Here is a 19875-nt window from a genome sequence, read left to right as displayed (position 1 = left end):
ATCTGGCCCTTCCTGATATCTCATTGATAACTCAACACTACCATCTAGCGGATCAAGCCATCCATGTTACTTAAATTTGACTAAAATTGTCCCAAATGAATACAGTGGTTAAGGGCGAAGGACCCCCACAGATGTGGAAAACCCACAGGTAGAAAAACCCCATTCTGTTTTACCTGAGAGAGCACCTCTCTAGGAATCTCCAGGTCCTCCAGTGCACCTCTATGATCTATGGTTGGCCATAGAATCATGCTGGAGGACTTAGAAATGCCTAGAGAAGGGCTTTCTCTAAGATGTTCTATGTTCTCTAGGACAACTCTATGGTCAACCTTTGGCAGAGTTGCGCTGGAGGAACTAGAGATGCCTAGAGAGAAGGTATGGATCAAAACCACAAATCATCAGATCCGCAAAAGGCAAAGCCACCAACGTGGACAGCCAACTGTATAATGATCCATACATTTTTAATGTACGCTTGTCCCTCCGTCTTCGCTAGGGTTAGGGGCACAAGACTCCTGTGAATATGGAAAAACACAAATAACAAAAACGCCATGTTTTTTACCTGAGAGGACACCTCTCTAGGAACCTCTAGGTCCTCCGGCGCAACTCTGTGGTCAACGTCCGACAGGCACTGACCATAGAACTGAGCTGGAGGAGCTACAAAGGCCTAGTAGAGCATCCTCTCTAGGAATCTCTAGGTCTTCCGGTGCAATTCTGTGGTCAAATCCGTGAATAATCAAATCCGCAAATATCAAAACCGCAAAGATGGAGGGATGAGCGTACTTTGCTTTTAATGTACAATAGATACGTGCGCCACCCAAAACGAAACTTAAATCCTCCCCACTGAAGCCATTTTTCATTTTTAAAAATGCAATCCCTTCTATTACCCAAAATAGGCAACACACTTGGAAATATATTATGCTAATAATAATAATAATAATGATGTTTATTTTTAGCCAACACACCACACTGGGGGGCCTTTTACGTCCCTTCGGTTCGACTCTTAGTCCACCAAAATGTAACAGAAGCATCCCTTGACTTACCTCATCGTCTGGAAGCCAGGAAGAGAAGAGAGGGGTCCAATTTCCAAAGAGAAGGATCATCCAGTCAGGGACATAGTAAGAATTGCAAAGAGAAAGAGGTCAGGTTAGAGTAACAGCCACCAGAAATTAGGAAAAGATGGGTTAAAATAAACCTTAAGATAATATACAAATCAGATCCGCCTAGTGCCAGGATTATTCCATGCCATTCCAGCATCACTTACTACTGGGATGCACACTGGGGCAGAGTCCATACATATTTGGGCCTTGGTTCATTATAAAACGGAAAGGGGAAAGCCATATACACAGCGAGGCCTCTGCATTTGCTGGGTTTAGGGGCAAAGATCATAAATATCATAACAATAAAATACCCACCTTTCAGCCACCAAAGGATGTCAGCGCTCATCTTTTCGGAGACATCTGGGAAAAGATGGAGAGTAAAAACTCAATGAGGAACTGCAATGCAACAGCTGGAAGAGACAAAAGGCCACAACGGTGGATGGGTTTGCTTAAGGAATGCAGTTGGGTCTCTGGATCTTCTGAGTCCTCTGTCCGCATCTGAACCATGCAAACAATGGAGGAGATGCCCACCATGCTCTCCAAACAAAGTCCTTCAGCCAGCAGTGGTTCCCAAACTCTGGTCCTCCAGCTTCAGCTTGGATAAACCCCAAACACCTGGAAGGCCAGAGTCTGGGAGGCACTGAGCTGTGCATCATCTTACCCTCAGCTATCAAGGAGCTTCCCATGGGGCTGAGGAACCTCTTTGCAAGGTGTTCAGCAGCATAGAAAACACTTGGGAAGAGCAAAGATAGGAGCTGGGGATGTTTAGACTGGAGAAGAGAAGGTCAAGAGGTGATCCTGTTTAAATATCGAAAGGGGTGCCATGCTAAAGATGGAGCGAGTTTGCTTCCTGCCACTCCGGAGAATAGAATAGAATAGAACCTGGAGCAATGGACACAAACTATAGGACAAGAGATTCCACCTCAACATTAGGAGGGACTTCCTAAGAGCTGTTCAGTGGTGGAAGACGCTGCCGCAGAAAGTCATGGAGTGTCCTCCTTTGGAGGCAAAATAGGGTTGGACTTGATGACCCTTGGGGTCCCTTCCAATTCTAGGATCCTATGATTATGGTAAAATTCGTTCACCGCATCTCTGACATGGAAGCCACTCTGAGGTTTGCCCCCTTTCATGCCAGGAGCCAAACGCCATCAGGGTTGTTTCTCCTGGGTCTTGTCTTGCTATAGGAACAACCCAGCGAACCAGGAGAACAGAGGGAAAGTGGGTTTTTATTTTAAACTGAAGCAAGGGAAATAGGCCACTATGGCTATCACAATCGTTCATGTCGACAGGTACCTCTCAATAATGCAACATTGCATGATAATAATGGTAGAAAGCAATGGACAAGTGACGAAACAGAAGAGCCTAAGACTCTAGGAACATACCCACAAAGAAAGCGGTAAACCGGTGGGCCAGCTTCATCTTCTGCGGCTTGATGAGATCTTCGGCTTCGTGGCTGGGACCCTCACATTCTGGCCCATGGTCTCTGCGCTCCTTCGTCCCTTCCAAGCGGCCGGACGGAAGCTCAGGTGGCATGGGCGATGCAGATGGGTTGCTCTTTGAGAGGGAATCCTTGTCATCCAAGGCTACCTCCGATTCCACAAGAGAGGCCAAGGTGTCCTCCATGTAGTCCGGGGACAATAAGTTGGGACGCTTCTCGGTCCAATCCGGCGTGAGACGCTCGGCCTTCTTCTCCATCCAGTCCGCAGCTGGCAAACTGGTGCATTTCTCTGTCCACTCCGAAGCTGGTTGATCCCTGCTGCTCTCCTGCCAGTCAGGACTTGGTCGGCTCTGGCTCTTCTCTGTCCACTCTGAAGCCAAGAAGTTGTCATACCTCTCCATCCACTCCTGTCCCTGGAGTGTCCTGCACTTCTCTGACCCCTCTGGAGATGAAACACTGGTATCTCCTTGAAGCAAGGGCCACCAAGATGACTGAGGCCCAAACTTGGCCAAGCCTCTTGGCGGCAAAGACTTGGGAGTCACAGCGGTGTCCGGGTACGGCAAGGCCTTCGGACTTGGGGTAGCCCTGGGAGTCTGCTTGGCATCTTGGCAAGGCTCTGTCTGAGTCCCCATGTTCATGGCGGGTGTCAAAGAAGGGCTACGGCTACGCTCCCGTAACGTGGGTGAGATGGCAGGGACGTCTTTGGTCTCTGGGGTGAACAAATGCCTGTGTTCCGCCTCCAGCTCCTGGTGAAGAAGGCACCGATATGGCAACTCACTCTCAGAGTACAAAATGGGCCTTTCCAAATGATGGTAGAGATTTGGGGGCGATTCAGTTCGGAGGGTGGCATGGTGGCTCAATTCGGGCACTGTCAGGAGCGTCCTCCTCTGCTCCCCTTCTTTGCGTAAGGAGCTTCTGCGAGACGTTTGAGGTTGGCTGCAGGGGGTCCTGTTGACCTCTGTCTCCAGGAGTTTGGGGTCTTCACTGGGTCCCATTTGGAGGGAATGCTTCCTCTCATTTGTCTCCCGAGAAAGAAAGACCTGATGGACCTCTGGAGAGGGCAAGCGGTTCTGGGCTGCCACTTCCCACTCTTGGTGGAGTTGGCACCGATACTCGGATTCACTTTCCGGATGGACAACGGGCTGAACTATCTGGGGCAGTTGGGGCCTGGTTGAAAGGGAACTCCTTCTCCTCTCAGTTTCTGCAGAATGAGGTTCCCGGTGGGCCAGCTCTGAGCCTAGGGAGAGGATGCGCTTCTGGGCTGCTTCCATCTCCCGATGGAGGGAGCACAGGTAATCTGAGTGGCAAATGGGCTTCCGGTTTGGTCTAGAGTCCAGTTCAGGGAATGTGCCAGTAGCCGTGGGCATTGGAGATGTCGTCATCCTGGTCTCTGGGACCATCGTCCACACCTCTACCTGAGGAATGTCACTCTTGGGGAACACGGAGATCCTGTAGGCCGGTTCAGTTTGAGTCCATACCTCCTTGGGGTTGGGGACGTGTTTGCGGATGAGTTTCTTGGGTGGCTGGGTGGCATCGCATGGTCCCGACTCGTTTGCCAGGTGAGGTGCCACACGGTACACCTGCACAGGCTCTCTCCGTGGCAGCGGTGTCTGGGTGGCTTCGTCCCGGAGGCTCATGTTGAGCCTCGCCAAATATTTTGTCAGTGGCTGAGTGGATTCGCTTGGCATCAGGCAGCTGGGAGGCGTTAGGGACCTTCCCGAACTCAGGTCCGTTTCCAGAGCGGGACGGGGCCTCTGGCACAGCAGCTCTTCCCGTTGCGAGTTCAGCCCCTGCTGCATGGACAGGAGCATCTGGCTGGCCGTCATGGTAAACTGTCCCGGTTGGATGGAGCATCTCCCGCCCCAGAAGTCCACCAAGGCCTGCGGCGAAAGGGTCCGGGCCGGAGGCCTCCCTTGCCGGGCAGGACCGCCATAATCAGTTGTGTCCGCGTCTTGGCAGAGGGCACCTTCTCCGTGCCGCAAGGAAGAGGCCTGGGAAATCTCGCTCCCTTGGCGGGACGAGGTGCCTGGGATCAACTCCGACCCTTTTGGCGGCAAGGGGCTTTGGAAGTCCTCGGTTCTTCGGTGCGGAGACGCGTTCCTCAAAGGGTCATTGGGCTGCCGGACGGCAAACGTCTGAGAAAGCTCACTCCCTCTCCGCGAAGAGGGGGCCGAGGGCGGTGGGAGAGGGACACCCCTTGGGACGGAGGTCCTTCGAGGGGCTTCGGTTCCTCTTGGTGGGGACACGCCACTTTGGGACAACTCGCTCCCTCTCCGTGAAGAGGTTCCCAGGGAAGTTCTCCGGGGAGCCTCACTCCGAGTCCCTCGGGAAGGGGAAGCGTTCTGGCCGGAGACCCCTGGGGAAGGCTCACTCCCCCGTCGCGGGGAACTGTTCTGACCGACGTCGCTTAATCTGGGGGTAGCGTCGCTTCCTCTATGGGGGGAGGCCGCCCGGGGGAACTCGGTGGTGGTCCTCAGCACACTGGGGGGCACCGGAGGGCTGCTCCCCCGTCGGGTTTGATAATAGCCGCCGGCAAGCCATTCCTGGGGAGGGGATGCCTCTCTTGGGAAAGCGTCGCAAGCTGAGATGACGCGGGACATCTCCTTCCAGCCCAGAAGACAGGTTGAGGTTCTTCTGCAAGCTCTCTCGCAAAATGGCGCTCCTGTCCCTGCTGTTTCCGTTCTTCTTTTCAGAGTTGACCCTGGTTGTTTTCATCATGAGGATTTCTTGAGCTCTGGCCTTTGCTGGGCAAGAGGGTCAAGCCGTGACCTCACTCCTGGAGACTGTGACATCATGGTCACACTGCTCACAAGGACACCTGGTCCCTTCACTCTGGGACCATGCTTCTTGCCCACTTTGCATGTCCCCAATGCAGGGGTCCCTCCACATTCGCCGGAGTTTGGGGCAAAGGACCCCCATGAAAAGCTGCAAATAAAAAAACCACTATTCCTTTTACCTTTGAGCCCACCTCTCTAGGAATCTCCAGGTCCTCCAGTGCAACTCTATGGTCAACTCTCTCTGTGTGTGTAATGTGTGTGTGTGTGTGCCTTCTTCATTTCCAACATATGGAGACCCTAAGACCATATATATATATATATATATATAGGCTTGCCTCAGAGATGGGGAGGAAAGATGGGTGAGGAGGACCCTCTGCACATGCTCAGAAACTCCTCAGGCTCAGACACTCCTTTGCACTTGCTCAGAAACTCCTCGTGCATGCTCAGAAATTCCTTTGCACATGCTCAGAAGCTCCTCATGCTCAGAAACTCCTTCACCATGTGCAAAGAAGTGTCTGAGCATGAGGAGTTTCTGAGCATGAGGAGCAAAGATGGGTCAGGAGGACCCTCTGCATGTACTAAGACACTCCTCCTGCTCAGAAAATCCTTTGCACATGCTCAGAAACTCCTCATGCTCAGACACTCGTGCATGCTCAGACAATCTTTTGCTCAGGCTCAGACACTCCTCATATTCAATAACTTCTTTGCTCATGCTCAGAAGTTCCTCATGATCAGAAACCCATGCATGTTCAGAAACTCCTTTGCTCATGCTCAGACACTCATTGTGCTCAGACACTCCTCATGTTCAGAAACTCCTTTGCACATGCTCAGAAACTCATGCAAGCTCAGAAAGTCCTTTTCACATGCTCAGACACTCCTCATGCTCAGACACTCCTCGTGTTCAGAAACTCCTTTGCACATGCTCAGAAACCCATACATGCTGAGAAACTCCTTTGCACACACTCAGACACTCCTCATGCTCAGAAACTCCTTTGCACATGCTCAGAAACTCATGTCCAGAAGCACCTCATACTCAGAAACCCATGCATGCTCAGCCACTCCTGGAAGGGGGGCAGCCCCAAGCAGCCCCTCTCTCCTTTGTCCGGGGCCTGCCTTATTTGCAAAAAAGAAAAGTGGGGGAGAGGGGAGTGCCTTGAAAACCCTCCTCCTCGTCCTCGTCCTCGTTGCAGCAGGAGATCGCAGAGCCTCCTCTGCCTCTTCCTCCGCCCGCGTCCCCTTTAAGCGCGTCTCTCTGCTGCCCTCTGCCGGCGCTGGCGGGCGCTGCGTGTGTCGCAGGTGGCGGCGGCGGCGGAGGAGGAGGGACAGTGCAGGGCTGTGCCTCTGCCTTCCTGCCTGGCATCCAGGTGGGTCGGCTGGAGGGCTGGCTGGCGGGGCCATGGAGCGCGAGCGGGGCCCCAGGGGCGGCCAGGCGGCCGTGGACCTGGGCTTCGGGGCCCTCAGCACCGCCCAGCTCAGGGCCCTGATGCGGGACGAGACCTGGCTGGTGCGGATCGTCAAGCTCAGCAGGAAGGTAAGGGACCCCAGAGCTCAGGATCGGGCCCAGGGAGGGAGGATCGGGCCCCTGGGAGGGAAAGAAGGAAGGATGGAGGAAGAGGAGGAAGGATGGATAAAGAGGAGGACGAGGAGGGTCGCATCCTGCCTCCATCCTCCTTTCAATGCAATGCAACACAATGCAATATGATTCAATGCAATGCAACACAGTGCAATATAACCCAATGCAATGCAATGCAACACAATGCCATGGATCCTATGATCCTATGAATGGAACACAGTGCAATTCAGTGGAGGCAATGCAAGGCAACATCATGCCATGCCATGCCATGAATGCAACACAGTGCAATGCCATGCCAGGCAATGCAATGCCATCCATTGTGTGCCTTGCTGCCCACCCCCTTTAAAGTGGGGGACCCCGAGGAAGCACCTCAAAAAGGAGGGACAAAGGTGCCCACCTTGCTTCCAAGCTCTCAATCTCCACTCCCCCCAAAACAGGATCCATCATCATCATCATCATCATCATCATCATCATTGGTGGGTGGGTGTAAGAGGGCGAGGAAGGAGCCCCAGAGAGGCAGGCAGGGCCCCCCATCTATCCATCCATCCATCCATCCATCCATCCATCCAGGGCCTGGGTTGCTGGAGACAATGCCCAGCACCCCCTTTTTTGCAAAAGATGGGGGGCAGGTGAGTCCCTATTATGCCATCCCTTCTTTTCCCCCCTCAAAGCAAAAGAGCCCCCCAACCCTTGGCAAAGGTGCCCTTGCCAAAAGGGGGAGGCAAGGGAGCCAGGGTGCCTTGTTGCCTTGGCACCCCCTAAATAATTCACTAAGGCACCCCTTTATATATATATAATACACACACACACACACACACACACACACACATATATATATATATATATTGTTTCCTTGGCACCCCCTAAATTCACTAAGATACCCCCCACACACACACACACACATTGTTTCCTTGGCACCCCCTAAATCCACTAAGACACCCCCTTAATATCTATCTATCTATCTATCTATCTACACACACACATATTGTTTCCTTGGCAGCTCCTAAATGCACTAAGACACCCCCTAAAGGGGGTATCTTAGTGAATTAAGGGGTGCCAAGGAAACATGGCATCCTGGCTCCATTCCATTGTTATGACTCCATACACACACACACAGAGTATATATTCATTCCTTCTAGGGAGGGTATTCCCACCCACCTGTCACTCAAGAGCACCCTAAAAATGCCCCCTTCCCCTGTTTTTAAAGAGACCTTCCTTTGTGTGCCATCTCTATATATGTGTATTTGTGGAGCATCCATCCCATTGCTTTGTGTGTGTGTGTGTGTGTGTGTGTGTATGTATGTGTGTCTTTGTGTGTTGTGTGACCATCCCTTGGGGTAGATTTGGGGCATCATCATCATCATCATCATCATCATGTGTGTGCCCCCCCCTCTGTATCTTGGCAAGGCCTCCTGATGGCTTTTGTTCCCTCCATGCCAACCTCATCACAACCAGTTGGCAATCTGGGCACACACACACACACAACAGAGACACAAACACACACTAACACACCCCTCTTTCTCTCTCAGTCTTGTTTTTGTTCTCCTGGTGCATCCAAAATTGCACCCACCCATTCCTCCCCCCCCCCAAAAAAAAAGACACCCACCCACCCACTATTATTATTAGGATTATTAGGGTTATCTATCCTATTTCTATTATCTGTCTTTAGAGATGCTCTAAATTGCAATTTTTACCATTTTTCATACTGGAAACTTGGCCCTACACCTGCAAATATATATCTCTGTATCTCATAAACAGATATACAGTATATGTATGTATGTGCCAGGCCAAGCTTTCCAATAAGAAACATTATAAAAATGGATATATATATATATATATATATATATTCCAGGAGGGTGGAGAGTAAGCTTCTTGGCTGAGAAAGCAAACAAATTAAAATCAATTGGATATATTTATATATTTATATATCCGTGTGTGTGTGTGTGTCTCCAATTAATTAACTGGGCATATAAATATCCAATTAATTACTATATCCAGTTAATTTTAATTTCTTTCTCGGCCGAGCTGAAGCTTTCTTTCCACCTTCCTGGAAAACATGTATATAATATAAATAGAGATACAGATAAATGTGTAAGTGTGTGTGTGTGTGTGTGTGAGTGTGTGTGTGTAGGGCCAAGCTTTGTATAGATAGATAGATAGATAGATAGATAGATAGATAGATAGATAGATAGACAGACTATATATCTATATATGTATACCTACATAATTGGGTATCTATCTATCTATTTATCTGATTCTATGATCTATCTATCTATCTATAATTGTGTGTATGTGTGTATATCCAATATAGATAGATAGATAGATAGATAATTTTTGTGCATCCAGCTATCTTTCTCCTCTTGATATTTCCCTGCCCCTTTCTTTCCCCCCATATCTTCCTCCAAACCCCTCAAACCTGTCCCTTACACACACACACAGAAACACACACACACACACACCCCTTTGCACACGTCACACGCTTGTGTCATCCATCCTCTGGGCTGGGGTCTGTTTATCTCGGCGCGCACACTCCTTGCACAACCGTGGTGTGTGTGAGCACAAGAAAGACGGCGCTGCCCTGTGCGCTTTCCCCTTTGGGTTGTTGTGGTTGCGGTTGTTATTCTGGGTTAACTGAGCTGTGGTTGGAGCCAGGTTTTGGGGCACCCAGGAAGGATCTGGAAAGGCACATGGGCTTAATAGTAACCACAGTGCCGCGATGCTGGGTTTTGGTGTAGGGTGGCAAGGTTGGCAAATCCGCTCGGGGCTCTAGCCCAAACCTTAAAGGCCTTGGAATGGCAGCCTTCAAGCAGCAAAATACAGAATCAGTTCAGCATCTGGTGCCACGTCCTTTGGAATAAAACCAGTCCGAACTCGGGTACCGGGTTTACAAATTGCTCCAAAATCCACTTCGATACTTAGGAGTGCTTGCCCGCTCTGGGTACGACTCGAACCCAAGGCCCCAAATGACCCAACAATGCAATATATTGGAGGGTTTTCCAAAGAGAGTTGCACGATGCAATGTTTCCTTTTGACTGGGAACGGTCCGCTGCGTTGTTGTTTTGTTGTGTTGCAAGGGTGGCACAGACCCACTAAGCACCAAAACACACTCTTCCTATAAACTTGGCTGATAGAAAAGGAGGGAGAGGGTCCTAATTTGGGGTCCTCTGGGATGGGATTCCACGGTAGCTGGTGACTTTCGCATTTGGCGTTGAATCCGTTCTGGGTTTCAGTCCGACTTTTACAGAGCCTATTTGGGGACATAGGAGAACCTTGGAGAGCTCCTTCCAAAGTCTGGATTTCGACCCGGAAAAGATTTGCCAACGGAGGACTCCTGTCCCGCTATTGGGGTCCTCCAATCCCCCCAAAAAATACCTCGAATCTCAGCAGAGAAATCACCCCAAAACATAGACAGAGCTTGGGGAAGTCACTTTGCAGAGGGACTGCAATGCCCAGTATCCTCGCCCCATCCATCATGGGAAGTCTTGTTTGCGGTTTTAGATGGTGCGCCATAGGCGGGTTTCTGTTTCTGTTTTGGATTGTTGTTTTCTCTCCCCTGCAAAGCCTATGGCGCTATACAAATAAATGCCATCATCATCACCATCACCATCATCATGATCAACATCATCTCCTAACGTTCGCAAGCGTACAGCCTTCTTGCAAGGTAGGCTGCAAGGTGGAAAGATGAGTGGATGCTGGGTGATAAATTCCAGGACTCCCAAAGTTACTGTTTTTGCATATTGTTGCATAAGCAAGTTGTGCTTTTTAAGGGTGTTATGGATAGGAGGTATTCAGGGTTGCCCAAATGAAATTATTATTATGGTTTGAGAGCTGGGTTATGATTCCCAAACCGCGCGGAGTTATGCTGGAACGCCAATCCGCCAGGGTTTTGAATCTTGGCCCGGCTGTGAAAACCCGCCGGGTGGCTTTGGGCAAGTCACATTCTCTTGTCCCCAGAGGATGGCAATGTCATACCCCCTTTGAAGAAACGTGCCAGGAGAACCCCCCGTGATAAAGGCCTTTAGGGGGGCCATAAGTCGGAAACGATGGGAAGGCACATGGCAACAAAAACGACAACCTTTGCAAACAGAAAAGCCCATAGAAGTCCCTGCCCTGGAGAGCTTACCGTGACGCAAGAGGCTACGGAGCTGCGCAAAGGGAGCGAATGGGTATCTTGAGTGAGTAAGTCAAGCTGCAGAGTGAAAAGGTGCAATTCTCACACGATCCCGAGAAGGTGGCACTTGTAATGTGGAGATACAAGAGGTTTTTTGGGGATCTCTGCTCTCTCCTTTTTTGCCTTTCTCTAGACCTGTGTGCATTCTTCTTCCCGCCGTTGGGTTGCAAAGCTCAACCGTAAGTGACCTACCTTGTCTGTGTGTCGTTGCAGTTCCAGAACCTGCAGCTGGAGCGGGAGATGCGCCTGGCCTCCAACTACACCTTGGCCAGGCAGAACCTGGCCCTGCAGCCCCGGCTGGAGAACGGAAAGGCCTCCCTGGCCATCAAATACCAGGAGCTGCGGGAGCTGAGGGAGACCTGCCGAGACAAACAACAACGCCTGGGTGAGCAGAAGTTGTGGGTGTGCAAGAGAGAGTGTGTGGGTGTGTGTTTATACACACATGCCCCCCGACCCGGGGTTTTCGGTGGTGGCTAGTGGCTCCCATCTCACTCTGAGTTTTGGCTAACTTTGAAGGAGCTTTCCAAAACGGCATTTGACACCTTGGAGAGGTCCTTTGGGCTAAAGCCTGGAGCGGAGTCACCATCCCACTGGCATGGCAGCAACCTAGGAAGCCCCATGCCAGCACCTAGGGGGTTATGTACCATGTTGACATCCCCTTCCTAGGGCAAAAACTGGGGCGGGAACGGTATCTGACGCCGTCGTTTCTATTTCTACCCGCAGGAGCGTGCATGGCCAAATGGACTCCCGAAAATGCCATGAGCAGACTGCAAGCTGAACTGGACAGCGTGGAGTCCAAAGTCGAGGTGAGTGTCGGACTGATACGAAAAGGTGGGGATCAGTAAAGCTTTAATCGATAAAGAGAGGGCCTTCTTGGTGGTTGCTCCCAGACTTGGGAACTAGGCTTCTTCCATGATCTCCTTCTCCGGCGAGTGAAAACTGTCCTGCTCTTGGCAGTCTTGGGGTGGCATGGAACTGAAAGCAACTTAACCTGTTTTTAAAAGTTAGAATTCCAAAAAGGGGTTGCATCTGCACTGCGGAATTAATGCACTTTGGCACCACTTTAACTGCCACGGCTCAATGCTATGGGATCCTGGACTTTGTAGTTTTGTGAGATGTTTAGCCTTTGCGGAGAGCTCTGGTGCCACAACTATAATGGCACTGTTTAGGGAAACGCACTAAAGGATGCTTACTCTTTCACCAAACATCAAATCCCAGAATTGAATCGGATGGAGCCATGGCAGTAAAAGTGATATCAAACCGCTATCATTGTTTATTCCGTTGGGTTATGCATTGATTATTATATTATGCAATGTATTCTTATTTCTTTTATTGTAACTGGCACCGATCCGTAGGGAGAGGCGGGCTAAAAATACATTATTATTATTATTATAACTACTACTACTACTACTATTCAGTGGCTTTTGAAAACTACAAAGTTTCTGACAACCTTCTTATAGCAATGGGGAGAATCTGGAGGTCAGATAATTTCTTCTTGGGTCAGATTCCCAGCCGCTCACCTTCTCTTGCCAACCTTTCCGCTTCCTCCAGGAACAGATGGAGCAATTCCTCTGCTGGGACCTTCCGATCGAATCCTTCGTGGAGACCTTCCAACACACCCGCATGCTCTCCCACCTCCGCCGCACCCAGCTGGAGAAACTCCAGGAGATCCTGAAGCTGGAGAAGGAAAAGACCCCGGGGGAGAAGCCCAGCCCTGGCGTCGAGGACCCTCCTGCCGTTTCCCCGGCCCCCCCAGCTCCAACCACCTTGGCTCTGGCTGCGCCGGCGCAGAACGGGCCCCCGCCTAAGCTCTTCCAGCTCCGCTTGGCACCGGCGTTCCTGATCCCCTCGGAGGCCATGCTCCCCATCCCCGTGGCGGCTGGCGGCTCCCAGAAGTGCTGCCTGCCTACCCTGTCCGCCTCGCACCCGGCGGCGCCCTTTGTCAGCTCTCCGCTCAGCCTGATTGGACACATCCACTTGCCGCAAGCCCACCTGCCCCACCAGCCGAAGAAGAAAGAGCCGCCCCATCGGTAGCCGTCGGAGAGGAAGGCCCCGACGATGAGACTTTTTTTTGGACCAGACCCTGGTGTGCGGCGGGATCCAAGGTGCGAGACGCCGGACGGCTATGCTTCCCCCAGACTTGCTGGAAGTTGCGGGCGGGACGAAGGACGCCAAGGGGGGGCGGAAAGCCAACCCGTTCCCAACTGTCTCTTGGCGCCAAATCTTTTCTGATTTAAACTCCCCTCTGCTCCTGCCGCATTGTTCCCCCACCCGGCTAGGGTTAAGGTGGAGGCAGCTATTTAAACCAAGTTATTGTAGTGATAGGGGGACGAGACTGCGGATGAGCCGGAAGGGGGATGTTACCTATCCCTCGCCACCATTTTTAGAAATAAGGGAAGTCTACTTAGTGCCATCTTTGCTCTCTATGTCACTTCACATCCCCAGGCCCTCCTTTTGGGGGGCAACTGACGTTCTTCATGTGCCCATTACATTGATCTGGAGAGAGAAAACCATACAGGCTGCCTACCTGGATTTTCTCGGTCCGGGAAGAAGACCACCTCCCGCTGTTGTCTGTAGTTCCCCTTACCCCGCTGGCATGGGAATTGGGCCTGTCCTCTGGCACAAGGTGACCGAGAGGGTGTGCGAATGTGAGCCTGAGTATGGGTGTGTGTTAGGGACGTGGTGTTGGGAATTGGCGCATGTCGGCAGGGCAGGAGACGCCTGCGGAGGGAAGGGGGACTTGGCTCATGGCTGATCTTTTCTTCCCTCCAACTTCCCTATTGTTCAGTGTATCTGTTGAAAGTGGAAGGTCTTTTTTGGTGAGGGTGAAGGTCTTCCATGATGGGAAGAGGGCTCTGTTTTCGGGGGGGTCGGGGTCGGGGTGGGGTTGGTGTGGCGAAGCACAGGGTAGAGCATTTAGCTTCACGTTCTGCAAAGGCGACAGAACGGAGTTTGTACCAGCACAGGGACACGGTCTCCACAGGGTATATCCACGGGGGGAGAGGACACAACTACCCCTTTCCTCACGCCCTCCCAGTCCAAAGTTCGGACTACAATCCCCAGAAAATTCGGCTCCCTCCCACAGCTGGCTCTAGTGGCAGCTGGTGACTAGGCTCATCCGGGCTTTACGGAGCTTTCCAAGGTGCCGGAACCTGTTCCCAAATTGGTTTGGCACTTCCAACCTGGCCTGGATCGACTGCCCCACTGACATGGGAGCCACCGGTCATCGCCAAAGCCAGGTATGGCCACTGTCGTACTTGGAAACCATCTGGAGGGTTTCCAGGTTGGGGGAGTGCGGTTGAAAGGGGAGGACAGGTCTTCAAAGCTTTCCTTGAGCTTGAGTCCACTAGCCCAGTTTTTTATTCTATTTTTTAATCAAGGGGATAATCGAACTGGAAATGCGTCACAAACAAACAAACACACGTTACAGTTGTTTTACATACTGTACAGTTTGGAAGTTCCCATCCAGACCAATTGACCATGATGAAGGCCCGTGAAAAGCAACAGCAGAGTGGGGTTCAGCCACAGAGGGACCCATTGTGTCCTGTGAAAAGAAATGATAATTATTATTTTTATTATTAACCATCCTTTCCTGTAAGATGTGGCTCGCCATGTTTACGGGTGAGTCTCTTTACCTGGTCTATCGGTTGCAAGAGAGACGAGCTTAAAATCAGCCCCTGGAAGCCAGGAAATATCCTCCTTCCTCTCTTCTTCTGCCTCCCCCGCAGCGCATTATGAGATTTCGCGTCATGCCCCAAATTCCAGATCTTAAAAAACGTTGCGTTCCAAAGTCAACAGCTCCCTAGCTCTTGCATGGGATTTTCACTCCCCCCTCAAATACAGCGGGACTCTGATTCATAGAAGAGTCGAAAGGGACCCCAAGGGCTATCCAGTCCACTCATGCATTTAGGAGGACACGCTTCCAAGTCTGTGTGCCGAATGCATGGCGAGGTCTGGTGAGCGTCATATCTCATTCGTTATCCAAAGCCACGAGGTTTCCAAGGCTCTGGGGTGCAAGGAGAATGAGTGGAGCTTTTGCACCCCTGACTTTACTCCTCCAAAAGGAGTCTGTTGGACTAGAACATGGGCTATAGACAGTGCGCCACGTGAGAGACATCTCCCCTTTTCTGTGGGGCATGACGTTTCCTCAACTGAGCCCATTATGGGGAGGGAAGGCAGAAAGCAGGTCCATCGACCGCTGTTTGCTCAGACAGTAAATACGTACAGGAGAGCATGCATGGTGGTCTCTTCCCCAGATCCAGAGCTGCAAAACCATCCTCTGACATTGTCAATGGGGCAACAGCTAGGCTCCATGTCGGTGGGGTGGCAAGTCCACTCCGGATGCCAGATGTGGCCTAGCTGCAAGAGAGCATCTGTGGAATCTGTTGACCCAGGGGTAGCACCCATCTCCATCCATTGATAGCTAAACCCCTGAGGAAGATCTGCAGAGCCAACATTTCCATGGCAGTAGAGGACACAACTCTCCCTAACTCCAAAATTGCTCTGTTGGGGTAGAATTTGGAGGTCCGAGGCTGTGGGTATTCAACCTGTATAATTGCTAAAGAAAAGTCTGCTATCTAGTTGGGCAAAAAACCAGCGGCGTCTTCTGGCTCCCAGGTCCGTGGGGCGGTGAATCCGTTCCAGGTTTAGACTCGATTTCCAAGAACCATCCAAGGAAATGAACCGATCTGGATTCCTTTAAACTGTTGGTTCCCAAACTTTGGTCCTCCGGATGTTTTGGACTTCATCGCTCAGGATTCCTGAATGTTGGCCAAGCTAGGTAGGGCTTTGGGAGTTGGAAATCAGGATCAAAGTTTGGGAATCGCTGCTTTAAACCTACCTTTAAAGCCTGGAGTAGATTCACTGTCCCAGAGACATGGAAGCCACTGGAAATAATACTCTTTCCCCCTCTCCAAACTCAAAGCTGAGTTTGCTTCTCTCTCTCTCTCTTGATGCAAATATCAACAATCTGGTTTGAAACTTGGGAGATGCCCATCTCATTTTTCTTTGTGGGGTGGAAATTATCACAGTAGGGAAGCAATTCTAGAAGGAAGAAGTAATTTAGCAATTTTTGTCATGGAAATTGTCCGTAACGGTGCGCTTTTCAAAGAGCGTTTGCAGTTCCGCGCAAAAACACGGCGCTTGGTCGTTTTGGCGAGGAAGGGAATCTGCGCGGAACCGATTGCACAGGAAAACACTGCTTTCTGCATGAAACCTGAAAATGCAGAGTTCCAACGGCAAAGATCATTATCGGTCCCAAATTTTCTTCTCGACGCTCGAGAAAGCACATTCCCCGACCATTTTTCAAACGTTTCGGATACGCTTCCCGTCCCCGTTCCACGAATACAAAGAAGCAACCTTTCCCTTTTCTATCTCTCCCCCCCCCCCAAAGAAAACCCTCCCAAATTTCAAAGCCCTCCATTTCCCAAGAGGTTGCTGTCAGAATGTGCATTTGCTACCATCGGTTTTCTTCCTTCAGATATTTGAGACGGAGGCAGCACCGCTCTCCTCCGACCCGGTTTCGTAAAACGCACAAGCCACAACTCATGGCAAAGACGTACCGAGTGTGTATGCGAGTGTGGGGTGTGCGCATGTTGCGGTGGGGGTCTTTCCCAGGGTCCCGGCAGCTTCAAGATAGGCCTCATGCTGTCTTTTTTGTGAACGGTTTCTTTATCCCCCTCTTTATCCTTCCTCCTTGCCCATGTAATCCTTTTTTTGGAAAACTTTCAGTGTGGAAACATTTAAGTGTGGAATATTATATATATATAAAAGAAAACCCGACCTATATATAATATTCTTTGGAATAAATTTAAGTAATGCATTTTGTTTCTTCTGGATGTGGCGTTTTCCAAAGCTTCGTGGCTTGAGTACGTTTGCGTTCTGCAACTGGACCAGGTTTCGGCATCAGGGAAACGTCAGGAATAAATTGTTTCGCCGCATAGCCCGAAAAGCCCACAACGGATGCCGGCTATGAAAGCCTTCGACTTCATATCAGGGATCATCGTAATCTTGCATCTTGGACCTTCCATAATCTCTTGTTCAGTGGCATTTTCTCTAGCGTTCCCTCCTTGATAGCAATGCAAACCTTTCCCCTTCTATTCCTGTATGCATCGTTCGAATGGGCACGGTTTTCGACAACTAAAGTGGAATCGCCACATTCGCTGGGGTTAGGGGCTCAGGACCCCCATGACAAAGGGGGAAAAGGCAACTTTTAAAAAATCACTATATTTTTTAACCTGAAAGAACACCACTCTAGGAATCGCTGCATCATCCGGCGCAACTCTGTCAGGAGTTGACCAAGGAATTGCACAGGCAGGCTGACAAATGCCTAGACGAGTGATGGCGAACCTATGACAGAGGTGGCACTCGGAGCCCTCTCTGTGGGCACATGTGCCATCACCCCAGCACAGAGTTTGTTACTAGAAGCTCAAAGGGACATGGCACTTTGCAATAAATAAGTGGGTTTTGGGTTGCACTTTGGGCATTCGGCCCCTAAAAGGTTCACCATCACTGACCTAGACAATCTCTAGACACAACTCTGCGGACAACATCTGCCAGAGGCTGACCATAGAATTGCACTGGAAGACTTTACAAATGCCAAGATGATTCTCTAGGAATTCCTCCAGCATAACTCTATGGTCAGCTTCTGGCAGAGTTGCGCCGGAGGACCTAGAGATTCCTAGAGAGTATTCATTGAATCTGCAAACAATACAGTCTGCAAAAGTCGCAAATGTGGAGGGACGACTATTTCTAACCAGACATGGCTGGCAATTCCCTTTTCCGCAACAGGTTTTGGCGAGATTTAAAGGATCTCTCCATGGTGCTGGACAAACAAATATGCTTCCGAACACTGGACAGCTGCTTTAAAGCATGGGTCAAAACTTGGCACGGATTCGCCAACCCACTGACCTGGGAAACACCTGCCGCCACTCCAGTAGATTTCGCGCCGCTTCAGTTTCTTGCATTTTTCTAGGTTTCTAAAATGAAGAAGTCTTTAATCCATTAATTTGGCTGATGAAGGGATGAGTAGAGCTGACCCATTGAGCCAATGTGCATAATGCGCATATATCCTGATTCACCTTCAGTGGGTTTAGTCTAGTTGGAACAAACCAAAGGACTGAGTCTTGTAGTTTGAATTCATTGCTCCTTGTCCCAGTCTCTGGAGCAGCAGAAACCAAGGAGGCTTCATCCTCAATATAAGACACCTTCAAATATTTAAACAGGGTTATCATATCACCTCTTAACCTTCTCTTCTCAACGCTAAACATACCCAGCTCCATAGGTTGCTCCTCAAAGGGCTTCTTGGTTTCCAGACCTTTCTCTATTTTGGTCACCTTCCTCTGGAGACCCTCCAGTTTGCTGATATCCTTCTCGAATTGTGGCGCCCAGAACCGGACGCAATAGAGGTCGTTGCAGTGGGACCAAAGCGGAATACGACATCCTCAAAAAGGTCCCAATCTGAAGGGTCAACCATGCTTTCCTCGACCCACCGGCCTCCAGATGTGTTGGGCTGCAACCTGCATTATACCATAATAAAACAAGACTAGGTGAAATAAAGCTAACATAAAATGAAACATGGAGCCTAATTTACAAAGAGGGTTGAGCGCAGTTGAAAAACCTGGAGTGGATTCATTGCCCCACGGACCTATGGGTCGCCAGTTGGAAATGGAGACCGCCAAGTGGCCTCTTCCATTCACTTTTAAGGTTATTGGCTGAACAAACACGAAGTGGGCTTTCGGCGATGATGGCTGGCTCATTTCCCAGGCGATGCTTGCAAAAATCCCTACCAAGTTATTCACCAGCCTGAAGCGGTGGCATCACCTGGTCTGTAGGGAGAGGTGGGTATTATTTGCTGGGACCACATGGACGGCAGATGCCCATCATTCGCCAAAAGCCCACAGCAGGTGAAGGGGATTTGGGACCAGAATACCTTTTTTTGGAGACTTCAGTGTGGAAACATTAGGTGTGGAATATTATACATTTATCCACCTGAGAGTTGCCAGTCCACATAGGAAAACTTTCTGTACCTATCAGGGGCAACTTTCCAGGTAGACCCACAAAATAGCTAGAGACAGATCCATGGGGACAAGCCAATTTGGGGCAGAACCTGGAACCTAACCATACCCTGGAATGGATTCAATGTCCCACTGACATGGGAGCTGCAAACCTCCTCCTCCAGAAAGTCCCTGCTTTTCCAATGGATTAGGGACTGCAATGCTGTCAGAAACAGGAATCTGTGTAGGGAGCATGAGGGGGTTATGATGGCTTGTTTGGGGCCACTTGCACAGTCTCACAGTCTCAGCTAGCTTTGCAAGCAGCAATTCCAAGCCAGCTTCCATAGTCAAAACAAAGTGACATAAGTGCAGATCCTTCATCCGACGAATGGAACTGGCCCTTCATCTGTGGCATCGAAAGAGCAAGTCGACAGACGGCGGGGCGCCCAAAGGCGACGGTTTCCCATATTAATTCAGCGCAGGTTCGGTGCTTTCAACAGGAACGTTTCGGACTCGCAGCCCAAAGCGCTCAGAGGGAGAAGAGGAACAGACTGTTCGACGGCAGGAAAGAATCCACACGGAAGGGAGGCCTCGCCATGCAAGGATAATAATGGGCGCCGTTGGCAGTGATTTCCCTTGGCGCAGCTGCCGGTGCTGTTTGGTGGGAAGCACCAGACAAAATATTGGCAACGCTCTGCAAGAATCAGACCAATGGCGGCTGGCAGGCAGAGAAAGACAAGAAGAGGCTGGTAGGGTGGAAAAGGCATTAAGGCTGGGATGGGTAAACACAGGGCATCCAAGGACCAGATTTCTCTCTGGGGGTTGCAC

The 19875-nt window shown here is 50.5% G+C and overlaps 2 protein-coding genes across 4 annotated transcripts in view; one reads left to right on the top strand and one right to left on the bottom strand.

Moving 5' to 3' along the window:
* The window catches only part of SEPTIN4 (septin 4), a 30414-nt gene extending 19039 nt beyond the window's left edge, over positions 1 to 11375 (bottom strand). For all 3 annotated transcript variants that reach the window (XM_042442462.1, XM_042442464.1, XM_042442463.1), the window contains exons 1-3: positions 11246 to 11375; positions 1410 to 1454; positions 1038 to 1045 (exon numbers count right to left, since the gene is read on the bottom strand). In XM_042442462.1, coding sequence (XP_042298396.1) covers positions 1038 to 1045; positions 1410 to 1440 — 39 coding nt within the window. In that variant the 5' untranslated portion in view covers positions 1441 to 1454; positions 11246 to 11375. The remainder of the gene's footprint in view (positions 1 to 1037; positions 1046 to 1409; positions 1455 to 11245) is intronic.
* Positions 6607 to 16890, top strand: VPS37D (VPS37D subunit of ESCRT-I). Its single transcript, XM_042442467.1, has 4 exons — positions 6607 to 6840; positions 11267 to 11438; positions 11777 to 11859; positions 12605 to 16890. The coding sequence occupies exons 1-4, from the start codon at positions 6706 to 6708 to the stop codon at positions 13085 to 13087; spliced, it is 873 nt and encodes a 290-aa protein (XP_042298401.1). The 5' UTR covers positions 6607 to 6705; the 3' UTR covers positions 13088 to 16890.
* Positions 16891 to 19875: the final 2985 nt, after the last annotated feature.

The sequence above is a fragment of the Sceloporus undulatus genome, chromosome 11 (assembly GCF_019175285.1).
Source record: "Sceloporus undulatus isolate JIND9_A2432 ecotype Alabama chromosome 11, SceUnd_v1.1, whole genome shotgun sequence".
NCBI classification, from domain to species: domain Eukaryota; kingdom Metazoa; phylum Chordata; class Lepidosauria; order Squamata; family Phrynosomatidae; genus Sceloporus; species Sceloporus undulatus.
The sequence above is the reverse complement of the archived record's forward strand: the minus strand, read 5'-3'. Positions and strand labels throughout refer to the sequence as shown.

What these genes read in the sequence shown, in the direction of transcription:
- VPS37D (XM_042442467.1), top strand. Translation starts at nt 6,706, where the DNA reads ATGGAGCGCGAGCGGGGCCCCAGGGGCGGCCAGGCGGCCGTGGACCTG. An exon ending in TCGTCAAGCTCAGCAGGAAG is followed by an intron (nt 6,841 to 11,266) that starts GTAAGGGACCCC and finishes GTGTCGTTGCAG; the next exon opens with TTCCAGAACCTGCAGCTGGA. An exon ending in GCGTGGAGTCCAAAGTCGAG is followed by an intron (nt 11,860 to 12,604) that starts GTGAGTGTCGGA and finishes CGCTTCCTCCAG; the next exon opens with GAACAGATGGAGCAATTCCT.